General features: G+C 41.6%; 2 protein-coding genes across 6 annotated transcripts; both read right to left on the reverse strand.

The window, feature by feature from the left end:
- Positions 1-1,729: 1,729 nt before the first annotated feature.
- eogt (EGF domain-specific O-linked N-acetylglucosamine (GlcNAc) transferase) lies at positions 1,730-7,418 on the reverse strand. 4 transcript variants are annotated; one of them, XM_085923177.1, is made up of 17 exons: positions 7,341-7,402; positions 6,655-6,725; positions 6,318-6,551; positions 6,108-6,211; positions 5,895-6,003; positions 5,725-5,819; positions 5,534-5,638; positions 5,300-5,397; positions 4,857-4,960; positions 4,595-4,687; positions 4,408-4,479; positions 4,166-4,252; positions 3,962-4,030; positions 3,604-3,665; positions 3,155-3,274; positions 2,791-2,893; positions 1,730-2,511 (listed from the first exon to the last, which is right to left on the reverse strand). In XM_085923177.1, exons 2-17 carry the CDS (start codon positions 6,706-6,708, stop codon positions 2,365-2,367), a joined length of 1,656 nt encoding a protein of 551 aa, XP_085779303.1. In that variant the 5' UTR covers positions 6,709-6,725; positions 7,341-7,402; the 3' UTR covers positions 1,730-2,364. The 4 variants fall into 4 exon arrangements, with proteins under 4 accessions (XP_085779303.1, XP_085779302.1, XP_085779304.1 ...); XM_085923176.1 differs by having other exon boundaries at positions 6,655-6,755; positions 7,341-7,392; XM_085923178.1 differs by lacking the exon at positions 6,655-6,725 and having other exon boundaries at positions 7,341-7,418.
- Positions 7,419-7,764: 346 nt separating this feature from the next.
- tmf1 (TATA element modulatory factor 1) lies at positions 7,765-14,069 on the reverse strand. 2 transcript variants are annotated; one of them, XM_085923175.1, is made up of 17 exons: positions 13,504-14,069; positions 12,063-13,423; positions 11,880-11,983; positions 11,656-11,782; positions 11,453-11,558; positions 11,166-11,308; positions 10,744-10,910; positions 10,367-10,523; positions 10,059-10,151; positions 9,822-9,978; positions 9,533-9,725; positions 9,370-9,439; positions 9,194-9,286; positions 9,053-9,115; positions 8,619-8,777; positions 8,388-8,513; positions 7,765-8,312 (listed from the first exon to the last, which is right to left on the reverse strand). In XM_085923175.1, the coding sequence occupies exons 1-17, from the start codon at positions 13,637-13,639 to the stop codon at positions 8,172-8,174; spliced, it is 3,396 nt and encodes a 1,131-aa protein (XP_085779301.1). In that variant the 5' UTR covers positions 13,640-14,069; the 3' UTR covers positions 7,765-8,171. The 2 variants fall into 2 exon arrangements, with proteins under 2 accessions (XP_085779301.1, XP_085779300.1); XM_085923174.1 differs by having other exon boundaries at positions 9,005-9,115; positions 13,504-14,068.
- Positions 14,070-14,426: the final 357 nt, after the last annotated feature.

The raw sequence follows: 14,426 nt of genomic DNA on the forward strand, positions 1-14,426 counted from the left end.
TTAGGGGAACAGCAAACAATTAGCTCTATAAACTCATAAAAACTACCCAACGTGAAATGTTATTGTAATTCACTCAATCTTTTTTTACAATATAGATTAAAAAGATACAGTTTTGTTCACCAAATGTTCCCTCAACGCAAATCCATTGCGTTTCAGTGCCACGGATAGCGCCAGCTGTCCTGTCACTTCGCCTCACCCCTGCATGTCAAAGTCACATCTAGGGAGGAGACTAAAAAATTTCAAAACCTTTGGAAAAGGGGAACAAAATGCCACCCAGATTTTGCGCAACTACCTTCAATTGTGTTTTCGACAAAATGGTGTAATGGACAAATAATGGAAGCTAAAGCCTATAACACTTATTTTTCTTCTACCAAAAAGGGCTAGATACAGGATACATTATATGTGACCACTTTAGTTAACAACAAAATTCAATTTGCATTCCCATTTAAAATCCCATTACATAGCCAGCTGTTAGACCATCGCTTTGCTAGGTATTCATTTCATCAGGGTACAAGGTTGGTCAGGAAAAAGCGGTTTCTTAGGGCCCCCCACTGTGTCGTGAATCAGGGATATAGCCTCTATTTCTACACTCCCATAATCGAACAATTTTCACCCAGAGGGAGCGTTGCGGGTTAACTGTTGTTGACTGGAGGGATACACCCCCACCTCGATCGATACTCCTTCGTTAATCACCCTCTGATGTATATACTTTTTTTCTATATCACGGAGATCTGGAAAGGCAATCGATGCAGGCTCATCAGGTTGTAATTCATTCCAATTCATTGAGTTTTCAAGGTGTTTAAAATAACATCATTAAGCTGTTTGTACAGCCGATGATGGCATAATCAACAACTAATGGGAAAGTTATTATCAGGATGTGTGAACTCGTTTCTACTTCAAATTGGCAAATTTGTCAACACATAAATGACTTTGGTCTAATAAGATCCAAAAACAGCTTGACTGACACTCCACTAGAACTCTCCGGAGGTGAGATGGAATATATTACGTTGACATGAAGTATAGAAACCACGAAAAAAAAACAAAAAAAAAAAACAGTTATTGATTTTAAGCAGTCACAAAGGTTAATGAGTGCAGGCATGTCGGTTCCTCTGCTTTTGATTTCCATCTTGAATAGTGATTCTTCATTCTTCACGAGGTCACAGACAGTAACCCGAGCTGGGCCATAAATAGTGTCCATCCATGGAGAGGATGTCAATACAGCCAAAGTTTGGACACAACATCCTCCAAGAGCAGCTTGGATCTTCACACCAAACTTGTGGTGAGATGAGATTGACAAACATTATTTCCCCGTGACTCAGTAGAGATCTGTGTGAACTCATTCTCTTTACCAGGCATGCATGCACAGGCCAGAGTACTTGACCGCGCAGGCCAGGGATTTTTACTCATCTGTGGGCTTGTACTGCCCCCATGTGGCTACTACGCATCATTGATAACTGAGGTAGGTTTTATTGAGGTCATGCAGATTTATTATGGTGACAATAAAAAACTGAACTAGTGCCCTTTTGCAAAAAGTCCTTTCCTCCCTTAAACCACACTCAGAAAAATAATGCAAAGCAAAGGCAAAGGGATACCTGGCATCAGCAAAAACTGTCAGGAAAGAAAGTTCAGCTTGTTTCCCCTTCAAGGTCAAACTTCAAAAAGATGATTGATTTAATGAGGATGGAGTATCTCTTTGATGCATCAGACGGTCAAAACAGATGAGAGAACATTAGTGTGCTTTCATTTTTTTATTGTACGATATTGTCATTTTTTAACTGTAAAACCAAATCCCAACAAAGTTTACCACTGCTTGAATCTCAGTCCTGGTGTCTATGGCATTGAAAGAAAAAAAAAAACTGAATACAAAATAAATATACATAGAAATCAATGATACATTCAAATAATTTGCTGACTCAGGTATTTAGATGAAAACTGAAGATCCCTCTATGTCACAACGTTAAAGTGAATTTGTACAGCGCATTCTTCTTCTCAGGTATTAACGTCAAGCACTCACAGGAGACTCAAATGAAGGTGACACTAATCCAAAGCAACAACAGGCCACATGTTACGGGACAGCGGAACATCTGCTCATTAGCCAAGTTTATCGGTGTGGAATGAAGCAGTGGTAGCGGAGGAGATGAAGAAGTATTTTGCTAGTTCTCCAGATGTGTCAACTGCTCACATTTCATCTGGTGTACACATTTCACTCATCGCGACTTATTAAAGTACTCAACAGGATGTGGCAAATTACCATGAGTATTTCACTTTGTTTTTTGTTTTTTTTAAATCCAAATCCTAACGTTACTATATCTCTTGATGTCACCTACATGTGCCTTTTTTTTTTTTTCCCCAACCAAGGACTCGCTACAGTTCATCACGCATGATACAACGCTGCCATTTGGGATGCTGCGTGACGTAAAGTGCTGCCTCCAGCACGAGGCGCATGAATTCCTCCACGTCAAAGGAGTAGTTGGTGAACTTGGGATGGTCTCCAAGAGTCGGGTGATGACCCTAAAGAAGACATTAAAGGGTAAGTCAAGCCAAACGAATTTTCTGCAAAATAAATCTTCTATATATGTGCGACATACTGGATATGCACATTATAAATATAGATTTTTTTTTTTTTGTAGGTTCATTGTGTATACAATATTAACTCATTTACTGCCATTGACGACTATAGACGTTAAACATCCATTTTAACTGGCATTGAATGAGTTAATGGCAAATAAACTAATGTTTATTTCTCAGATCATCTCTTAGAGGAGTTATAAATCATAAAACTTCTCATACCTTGTCCTGGGGGTACACTTTGTCCTTTTTCTGCCAAGTCAAATAGCGAATGCCCCTCAGCCGCGCCAAATCTCGATAGCAACCCTCATCCTGACAATTATACCTATGAGGGATTGAAGCACAACTTTTAACTCTGACTGTTATCCTCTTTTCACTCCTTCTTGCTAAATATTTCTCAGTTGCATGTGTACTGTGATTTGAATCGCAAGCAAGCGTGCAAAAGCAGCCCCCAACACAAATGCTATTATAGCTGTCTAATTGGTCGTTACTTCGTAACCAGAGGCGGGCAGACCTCAGCCTGCTGCCTGCTTTGTGTCTTCATTTTTTTAGTCTCACACATACAGGTAAAGAGGGAATCACTTACAGCTCAAAGACCACAGCCCAGTCGGGTAGGAAGAGTAGATGTGTAAGTCCCGCCCCGTGCATTCCGATGAATATGTCCGAGTTGTGAGTTATCCTCAATTGCTCAAAAAACCCAACGTCGCTAAAACAGTCACAGAAAGCAACGTCTCGGTTATGCGCTATACGTGAAAGGTCACGTGACCGAGCCTGGAAAAGGAGGTCGTGATCGATAAGCAGCAATACGTGCTGATGACATCATTGTCTGAAGCTGAACTTGCTTTATGACTGCTGTCTTTTGACAAACGTTAAATATCATTTATTTATACAAATATAAATATCCTTCTATCGTTGGTGTGTCTGGGGTGAAATCTAATGTCAAAAAGATATTTTAAAGAAGTAGTTTGTACATATCGCAGACTCATTTTATGTTCTATTGAAACTGCACCCCCCCCCCTTCCAAAAACCACTCACTTGTATTTGTAGTCATGCACACTGACCTCCAGCTGCAGCACTGTTTTAAGAGCATTTACGAGCTGCCATAAAAATACAAGAATAAGTTAGCGTGAGGAAAATGTGGACAGTCAAGATCAGATAATGTTAGTCCTCAAACTATAAACCTGCAGCACAATCATTTATTTCTGTAAAATAATTAAATGCAGTTGAATCATCCACTAGGTATGATACATTACTCTTTACCATAAAACCGCTAACTGGCCCAAACCAAGGGAGATGTTTAAAAAAGAAGGAAACATGGAAGAAGAATGTGAGCGTAAAAGGAACAGATGCCTCAAATGAAGAAGCGAGAGGAAGAGGAAGGAGCTGGACTCACCTCCTCTTGGTTGATTATTCGTCTGTATTCTGTGCTGCGTGCCAGCAAGGTAACACGAACACGGCCCACCTAAAATCAGAAAAGAAACCAAGTAATGTGAAGCTGAAAATAAAAAGCTCGGGGGAAGCATTGGAAATATTTATATTAAAAATGAATCTTTTCCAGAATTTTGTTTATTCACTATTCATTGTTTAAGTCTCTCACCATGGGTCCATTCTGCAGTATGTTCAGACGATGGAGGACATGTTGGGAGAAAGCCCGAAACATCCCTTCACTGTAGCAATCAGAGATCTGCCGTCAAATACAGCAGACAAATACATTTTTTTTTTAGTATTACACTGGTGCACGTCAATTATTAAGTCAATTCTATTTCTACAGTACAGAGCCAAACTACAAAATCCAAATTACAGTTTAGCAAGCACGAGTACATTTATTGATCAACTTACGAGTGGTGTGTTGTAAAAGAGCCCATATCTCATTCTTGGGAGAAGGGAGAAAAAGGCATCTTTAAAACATACCTATGAAAGCATGAAATACGTTAAAGGCAGACGTATATATGAGACCAGCTATCTTGGTATCGATCTGACTACATTTTTATCAAAATATTTTCATCAGGATGAAAGTTTTACTTACTCTTTTAGAATCATACGTCTTCAGGTGAATGATATCAAAGTTTGAGAAGGCCTTCCATGTCTCCTTGAACAAATCTCCATATTCATGAAAGCTCTATTCAATTACACAGAGAGAAAAGACAAGTAGATTAAAACGGTGCAAAAATAGAAAATGTGTTTATAAATAAATCAAATGTGCCTTATTGAAAAGATGCTTATATATAAAATGTCTTCCCTTATGAGTGTGTTACTGGTGACATATTTGCTGCTTATGAAGTACCTACCGTGTCCCACATTATAATGTTGATGTCGGAGTTGAAGGAGTTGTTAATGTGCTGGGATACGTAGAGGTTGACAAAGTCACAGAAATGATGGTACATGTTCACCCCTGGCCAAAATAAACAATTATTAGTTATTGTCACATGATTGAAAATGGGAAACAATTGATGCAATGAAGTGAATGTACACCTCAGTTTTTTTGTCATAATATAACTAGTCGACACACAGTTTTCTGTTTCATGTTTTGTTTGTGGAATCGGAATTAAAAACAGGCAAAAATCAACCTGTTTTTATCCATCTTAGGGGCGGCCGTTTTGCCACCACACGACGGTGATGTCATTTTCAGGCGACAGCAAGTAACAAAACGCCCGCCCTCTGAGACGTGTTAAGAAAATCTTTGGATTGATTTCGCCATTGCCGGTTCAACAAACAGGTCTTTCTGTCTTACCAGCATCCAGTTTCATGAATACTGTGGGCTTTTCTATGGTGATGTCACAGGATTCAGAGTCAAAGTCCAACTCTGTGTATGTTTGAAACTCTGCATACCTAAAAAAAAAAAAAGATCAATTCACTGCCCATGAAATATAGTGGCCAAGCTCAAGGATAGGTACGATTGCTAAGTTATTGATTAGGAAGAAAATGCTGTTTTATTTTATTTGTGGAATAAACGGGTCTCTCTCACCAAGACTGCAATGGGCTCTTGTGTTGTCCCGCTGCAGCAAGTGCTTGCTTGTCAAGTCTGCATTGACCACCGAGCTCCCCTTTCTGAATAAAGTCCTCCTGGTACCTGCAAGCATAAACACGAGTCATCTGCGAGAGCCTCCCAATCATTGGATTTTTTTTTTTTTTTTTAAATCATGTTGTTTCAAAAACCTTTCATGACATCTGCGCGGTTTCCGCAAGTCCAGGTAAAGGTTAGTTGCTTTACAGAATCTTGCATGGCTAGTGCATCTTAAGGAGGAGTCCCCCTGGAAAAATGTTGCATGAAATGTTTCAAAGATGTTTTTTCCTGTTGATTCACGAAGGAAATGAGGAAAACCTACGGGCTTGCTGGCCTTGCAAAGTGTTTTGAGCTCAGAGCGGCGCTCCTTGACGTAGCCGAAATCACCCTGCTTCCAGAAAAGATCCTGGGCCGCCTCCAATGAATCTGCCCTAACAGTACAGATACTGTAAATATCGATTCTGCAAAGTCACGGCACAAAGAAAAGGCTTTATCCAAAGAAATGTAAGTAAAAAAAAATAGTTTGACATAGTACCATCCAGAATCAACGTTGTTGCAATTGGGATAGCTAAAGCGGTTCTCTGGCTCACAGTTCTTCTCGTAACCCCAACAAGAAGACAAATTCAACAGGGCAAACTGCTGTAAGAAAAAAATAATTTTGATATCAACCGATATGAAATACTTATATGGCGATATACTTTCCAGACATATCGTCCGGTCCAAGTTGAAATATGACAAAGCTTACTTTAAAAGGACAGAGAGGGTCAAGCCTGCATTGCTTGGCGATCTTCTTGTTGTTGTACAGGAAATATGGAATGTGCTCCGGCGGGAGGGAAATGCTGCTGTAGTTGAACACGGGTGCTGACGGTTTGGGATCGCTGTCCTCACCGGTGACCACAACAACGGAAAAGAGTATATCCAACACTGCCAAGAGCAGCATAGCAAGAATCACACGGGCATACATGCAGGCTGCTGAGACCTGAGGTCAAAAAAGGAGAAACAAAGTTGAAAGTTTGATTAAGAGCATGACCTTCACACCACAATGGAACAATATGAGGGCATGTCAAGGGTGTGGGAATTACATTCCAGGCGGATCTAAGTCCCACGTATGGGAACAGCCTGCTGCAGGAAGTCATTTGGGAGCTCCTTCCGACTTTTGTTTTGGGAAATCATAACAGGTTGCCTTAAGTCAGAAAACTCTGATCAAGCATCATCTAAATTAATATGGGCATCTGTACTTTTATGCCCAATTCAATGACTGAAATGATTAAAACAATAGTACCCAATATTTGGCATGTTATGGACCTTGAACGTTTTCTCCACTAAGTGACGTATGTGGAGGAAAAGGCTTAAAATCCAAAATATTGGGACGACCTTTCTAAAATGTTCTGTGGTCTGAGTAAAGATGTGCACATGAATGGATGACGTGCTGTGTGTGCAAGATGCTGATTCTGTAGCCAATGTTGTCAAATATTTAGCTAACATTTGCTTACAATTTCATCTTGTGTCTGTAACACATGAATTAGCTGCTGTGCTTTTGTCTGGAATGATTACAAACATTTGCTTCTGCTTGATTCGAGCTGCTTTGCAATATTTAACGTGGTTACTACATGAGAGTTCAATGCTATCGGGACGCTAATTCAATAGAAAGCTTAATGTACTATCCTGCGCGAACAAAATGCTTTACGAATAAGCCTTACTTGCACACGGCTCAAAATCAAAATCACCCGTATTTTGTTGCGATACGTTTAAGAATGATCACGTTTACCTTAATGCACAACTTATTTTTTGCCCAAGTGTAGCGCTGCTGGCGCCGGTGGTCGCCATAACACCGGAAAGTATGATGTAATGAACCATAGGTACCGCTAGAGGGCGCACATGTTCTAAATGTACTGTGTACTCTTGATTTCATGTAAAATGTGTTCCATCCTTCTTATGGTTATTAATTTATAAAGTACTTTCTGTAGTTGTCAGAATCAGATTTTTCCCCACGTTTATTCATATACATTTATACAAATGCCACACTTTTAGATCTCAACAATAGAGCACACCCTTCTATGACTACGCTATTAAACAATATTAATATAATGTTGATGTACTGTACAACTTTTAATATTTCAGACAAGAAAACGTGGAGTCATTTGTGCAAGTGTAAAAAGCTTCACCGCCTCAAAAACGATTGCAAAGATGAGTGAGTGAAGCAAATCATGTATTATAAAATGACACTGTACTGTAACTTGTGTGTTGGGCCACCGTAAGCTGTTAGAACAGCATCAAAAAAAAAATAATGTTTTAATCCAAAACTTTCTTGTGATAAGATCTTGATGTCAGAAACTCATTGAATCTTTCTGTGACTTCTCTGCAATGCTTGGAAGCTTCAGTATGTTGTCCATTATGTTTTTGATTCCTTATCTGTACGATTAGTGTATCCTTCATACCAATTGGTGCAATGCAAAGTACACGGTGAAAATCCACAGACACACCAACCTGAATATTGAGGGAACGATCATGAAATTATTCATCATACAGAAGATTTATCTCTTTAAAGTGTAAAGTCTGACTTTGTGAATGTCCCACGTACAATCAAAGTGCAATAGATTTATTTCTGGTTCTTCAGCAGTTCGTCAATTTGGGTTTTGAACATGCTCTTGACATCTTCAAGGTCCAGCTTTAGCTCTTCGGCTTCTTCGGCTTTTTCTCCATACATCTGCAAAATGGTGTTGTGCCTTTGCTCCAGTTCCTGAAACGCAAATGAATACAAGTAAACACACCAGTCAAGAGCCCTAAAATAGGTTGCATGTCTGTTAGGACTCACCTTGAGCTGAATTTTTAACTTGGGGATTTCTGTAACCTGCTCCTGCATTTCGTCGTTTTGATTGGTGAGCCGTACCAGCTCTTCTGCCATTGCAGCACGACTCCTCTCCAGACTAGAAATCTCAAGCTAACATGACACAAGAGAGCAAAGTGTTGATGGGACGTGATGAGTGTTGGCAGTAATTTGTGATGCCCTTCAAAAATGAAAAGCGCTCTTGTTTTAATGTTCTACCTGCAACTGTGCTATCTCTCCTTCCCTTAGTTTGAGTTGAAACTGCATATTCTCAATGACGCTGGAGCCACCGGACAGCCGGGCCGCTTCGTACAAGTTGGTTCCGCTCATCGACACAGATATGCTCCCGTTTCCCATTGTCTGGTCTAAAGAATCATCCTTTGGAGGTAAAAAAAAAAAAAAAAAAAAAAGAAAGAAGTCAAGTTCTACACATACAACCAAAGGTGCATCCAACTATTTTTAAAACAGATTATATTGAATTAATATGGCGAGTAAAAAAAAAAAAAAAAGTATGCACTTCTTCAATGTTACACTTTGAGAATTGACCATGCATGAGTAATTGAGTACTATTTGAGGTAAGTGTACTTTTTGTGTAACTCGTGTACCTGTGAAAATATAGATGCGTGCAAACCGGCATTGTCAGCCCCACTTACGGAGCTAGAGCGGGAAAGTGTGGGCGTGGAAGATGCTGGTGGCTCATGAGTTACGCTCTTGTGCTACAACAGAGAACGAGAACACCGTGAGAGAAGTTAAGAGACCACGACGGACACAAATTGAAATTGAACGGAGCGCACCTTTTCCTTGAGTGCCTCTTGTGCCAAGTAGTACTTTTTCTTCTCTTGTTCCACCTTCATTTTCTCCATCTCGAGTTGATTAGTGAGCAGCAGCTGGTAGAGGGCGAACGTATGAAAAGTAAAGAAGATATCTTGTAGAGGTCAACAGCAAAAAAGTGGAGGGGGCAAAACCATACCTTTTCTTTCTTTGTTTCTTCGAGCATGCGACTGTGTTCTCCTCGTAGATTTTCCAACTCAATATGCTCCCTATGGTCAAATAAGTCAATGAGCAGTAGAATTTTTTTATATGCAGTTATCACGACGGGTTCATTTTTTTTTTTTAAATCTGTACTTTACTACCTGCTGCTTTCATCTTCTAATTTCTCTCTTTTTCCCTTCTCAGTCTCCACAAGTGCCAGGAATCGGGCCTTCTCCTGGCGAAGAAGGGAATTCTGGGACTCAAGCGAAGCCAACTGGCACTTAAAGGAGATCAATTCTTCCGTGGCTGCGCGTTCCTTCTCAACCGCAACGGCGAGTTGCGCCTGGGCTTGGACTGAGAGTAGGAGAGGAGCGATAGAGATTATGAAGAGGTCCTATTTATTTCAATCATTCTTTATAACTCAGAAAAAAACAATCGTTTGACTCTTACCGAGCCTATCAGAGATGTTCTTCTCCAATTTTTCCCAGGTTGCCGTTTGTCCAGCCAGTGAAGCCTGCAGGTTCTCAATTTGACGCAGCAAAGGCCTCGTTGCTGACGTAACGCTTTCACTCAGCTCTTGGTTCCTTGACTCCGCCTCTTGGAGCCTCTGTGGATAAAGGTAGGAAAAAAGCGATAAATAAAGACAACTACATTTGTAGAGTGAGACGCCGACACGACAGCATTTACCTGCTGCAATTCACTGATCTCCTCCCTCAAATAATCTTCTTTCCTTGCCTGCTGTTGCTCCGCCCTCTGAAGCGCCACTCTCAGGTCACCCACCTGCAAGCCACGTTACGAGTTACTGAATGAGCATTTAGAATCATAAGAGTCATGGAGTCATGCTCAATCATAGAATCATTGAGCTTTCAAATCATAAAACTTTCTGCATGACATGAAAAGTCTTACTGACAACTATCGACACGACAGTGACTAAGCCAACGAATCCGGCAGGCATCCATGTTTGATCGTTTGGGTAAAGTTCAAGCGGGTGTCACCTGGTTGGCGAGAACCTCTTGCTGCATCCGAGCGTCCTCCTGGGCCTTCTCGAGGGCCAAGCTTTGCAGCTCCTTGACTTGTAGCTCCCGACTCAGAGCTGCCTCTTCCACCAGACTGGCTCTGCTGGCATTAGCTTTGTGAAGCTCTGCTAGCTCCCTACAAACAAGATGGTTGAAGATTACCCCAAAAAATTCAAGATGTTCATATTTGGTGGTGTGTCAGCTTGTATGGCTTTTTCCTAGTTTTTGTTCCATACAGATTCTGACATCGTGGCAGTGAAGTAACAACAACAAAAACATTTTAGTCTCAGGCTAATGTGCTCAGAGTTAAAATAAGAACTATGGTCCCAACTGTATCAGAGCAAGTTGGTGTTTACTTGTAGGAGTTATCCAGAGCAGCCTGGAGGCTTCTGTTCTTCTCAAGCAGATCTTCAGAATCTGTCTGCAGCCTGCTGTGTTCCTTTTCCTGGCGTTCCACAGCCGAGTTGAGCTTCTTGATGGTGTCTCGATGCTGCTTCTCCACTTCTTCCTTCCCCTCCAACACCTACATACAATTTTCAAAACAAAATATAGTACTTCAATCCTTGGAAGAAAAAAAAAGATGGCTGCATAAAGAAACTCATGCTATTGATTGTTTTTGTGCACTTTCTGTAATGCTCTAAAATGCCACAAGAGGGCACTAAAGCCATTCGATAGAAAATTTGCCTTACTTTTCTAGTTAAGGTGCTTAAGTCTTTCTGTTCTACCCTTGTTTTGATTTTTTTCATCTTTGCAGAAAAGCTTGAAGCCTAACCCCCACCTCCTGCAGATGCCTGAGCTCATCCTCTAGTTCCTTAATTTTCTTCTGTTGCTTGGTGAGTCTTGTGTCGCTGTCCTTCTCCTTTGCACGCAGTTTCTTGATGATGTTGCTGTGCTGAAGCTGCTGCTTGGACAACTTTTCACCTACAAGTGAAATGCATACAGGCCAACATTTTTGTTATCCTGAGCAACATTTCACTCAAAAGGGGAAAGCATAAGAATTATTGTTTTGGTTTATTTAACTGCTGGTGTATTACTTTGTGTATTTAGCGTTTATGGAGCATTTACCTTCTTCCAGCAGGCCTCTGATCTGTTCCTCCTTCTCTTTGATGAGCTCCAACGAAACACTGGAGTGCAGTCTTGACGCAAGTTCCTCTCGCAGACCCTTAATTTCCTGTCAAGATATGCCAAACATTTGGGATCAGCCGGAGCTTTTCCCCATGAGTGATGTAATTATTTTAGCAGCAAGAACTAAAATATATCCAGATTACCTTCTTCGCAATATCTCTTTCTTTGCAAGCCAGCTGAGCTTTCCTCTCAGTATCTGCTATGCGCTGAGTAAATTCATCTTTCAAGGACTGAACTGTGGAGCTCTCCCCCTTCAGTGTTAGAACTTCACTGTAGGGGGGGAACACGAGAGAGAGAGAAAAAAGTATCTTAACGCAATATTTGCAGTATCCGATGCTTTCTGAGCATGCCAATGCCCTTAACTCACTCTCGCAGATTGTCACATTGTTCTTCCAGTCTCGCCTTGTCCTTGCTAGCCGCTAGTAGCTGAGACTCTCGCTTCTCAAGGCGGCTCGACAGCTCGTCGATAACCTACAACAGCGCAAATTTGCGTTTACACCACAAATGTTTTGTTTCGCTCGAGGACTCTTATCGACAACAAAATACATACCTTCTGAAGCTCAACCATCTGAACTGGCGAGACACCTTTCATCTCCTCAGTGATTGATGTAACGAAGTCTTCTACCGCATTTCGCACCGGCGAATCCTGTTGCTGCTCAGCCAGCGGTTCGGGTTGTTCACAATTCACCGGCGTCACACTCCGTCCACTCTCCTCCATATCGTCGACAGACTCCTTCCTCTCGCTTTCGGTCAAGCACTCGTCCTTCTCCTCGTTGATCTCATTTGTACTTCCCACCGTTCCATCTTCTTGCTTCTCACATACATCTGATGGAACATCTGATGCAGGGACAGCGCCCGAAGTTACGGAGGCCAGCGTCCGACTGCCCGGGATCTCGTCATCTGAGTTAATCTCACTGACACTCCGACTATCCAGCGACTGGACACTGAACGAATCAATTCGCTCAAATGCATCTGAGGAGGAACCACAGCTCTCGGTGAGTTTCGGGTAGTCGTCTAGGCGAGGGAAATCTCCGCAAGCAGAGGCGGTAAGAAGCTGGAAGGAGCCATGCATCAAATGAAGGTTAGCTTTTGCTTCTCCGGTTTCTTGTCTGGAGCTAGCTGAGCTCTCACTCAACACACTCTCATGGTCCAGCACTTCAATGTCACTCGTGGTGGATGTTCCTGAAGAGAAGGCACTAACTGGAGGGGAAGGCGTGTCACTTTGCCGGTCTTCTGTTTTTAAATCTTTTTGCTCCAAATGTACATCCTTGGAAGATTGGGAGGCTGGTGGATCAGAATGTTTAGAGTTTTTGAATTCTGAAGAATCTGGACAAGGTTCAGGAGAATCTGAGGGAGTTTCCCCATCTGGGTATTCCGTTTGAATCTCTGGCCACTCTACATTGGAGTCGCCAGGAACCTTGGTGACAGAGTTATGTTTTTCTCTGATTGTGTTGGTCTTTGTGTCATCTGGGCTGCTCGTAAGGTCATCAAAATTTTCAGTCGGAGAAACTGGCTGGAGAAGAATAGCGTCTTGATGTGAGCATTCAAGCTCCAGCAGTTGGCCATCGTCACCTGTCTGACATTCGTGATCCGAATCAACAGACTCCGTCTTTTGGGGCTCAACTTCTTTCTTCATCGCAGCGTTTTTTCTATTATTTTCTTTTTCCTGAGGCTGTCTCTGAGATTTAGTAGGGGGTACAGACACTACCTGGGATGGGGTGATGCATTGCCCATCTCCAGGTGGCAGGAAGGCACTAAAAAAGTTTTCGGACTCATCCACAACAGTGCGGGTGACAGGAGTCGTTATGGCCATAGAGGAAGGTGAAGTTGAATTCTTTTCTTCAGGCGGTGCTTCCCACTGGGTTATCCCCCAACCACCACTTAATGACAACTTTTCAGGCAATGTCACATCTGACCCAAAAGAAGAAAGAAAAGGCATTTTAACAGCAGCGTAAACATTAGATGCTAAACATCTGTTCGATAAAACTTACCGTCATAAGGCATTACAGTTGTATCACTCCATTGACCCTCTTCTTTAATGTCCAGAACACGATCGATTGATTTCTGAGCTGTTGTTAATGCTTGTTTGGCGAAAGTGGATAGGTGAGCCGCGTTGAACCAACTCATCTTGACCACAAGCTAGTTCTAACTATTTAACAGTTACGTGAATTTAAGAGTAAATCAAAGAACAATGCATAGTCGCTTTAAATTGGTCTGCATATTTGCTCTCAGCGATTTATCTGACGTGACAACGCTTTGTTATGAAAAATTGTTTTGGTCAGACTCGATTTGTTGACAGCTAGGCTAGCTAAAGCTAGTAAGGATTAGCGTTAGCCATGAGCTTGGAATGAAAGACAGACAGGAATCCCGATCGCGTCAGTGGAATATTAACACTGCATTAGTCGGCTACCACGGTCATCATAGTAAAAGTATCATCATCATAATGCATCGTTTTCGATTGTTTTGGTCGCTCTCAGCTGGTGAGTTGATGCTTTAGCAATGTCGTTGCTTCCGGTACACGTAGCAGCGTGACGTCACTGTTTAGGCAAGCAGCTGCGGGTTGGGTGCGTTTGGAGATTCGTTCCGAGGGCGCACTGACGCTCAGACCGTTCGAAAACTTTGAGAGTAGGATTAGGGCCAGTGAAAAAAAAAAAGGATTCTGCCTTTTTTTCCTCAGAATTCTGACTTTATCCTCAGAATTCTGACTTTAAATTGAGAATTCTCACTTTATTCACAAAATTCTGACTTTAGAGTGGGAATTCTGAACATTTAATATCAAGGTCAATTGACTGCAGTGTCGTCTTAAATTAGCCAATAGGGGGCAGCATTTTTCTAATTGTTTTCTATCGTGGTCAGTGGCAGATTTGACAGAACGTGCAACAGCTGTCGGACAACATATCTGCCAGTTTTCAAA

The sequence above is a fragment of the Syngnathus leptorhynchus genome, chromosome 11 (assembly GCF_054491065.1).
Source record: "Syngnathus leptorhynchus isolate UIUO chromosome 11, UIUO_Slep, whole genome shotgun sequence".
NCBI classification, from domain to species: Eukaryota; Metazoa; Chordata; class Actinopteri; order Syngnathiformes; family Syngnathidae; genus Syngnathus; species Syngnathus leptorhynchus.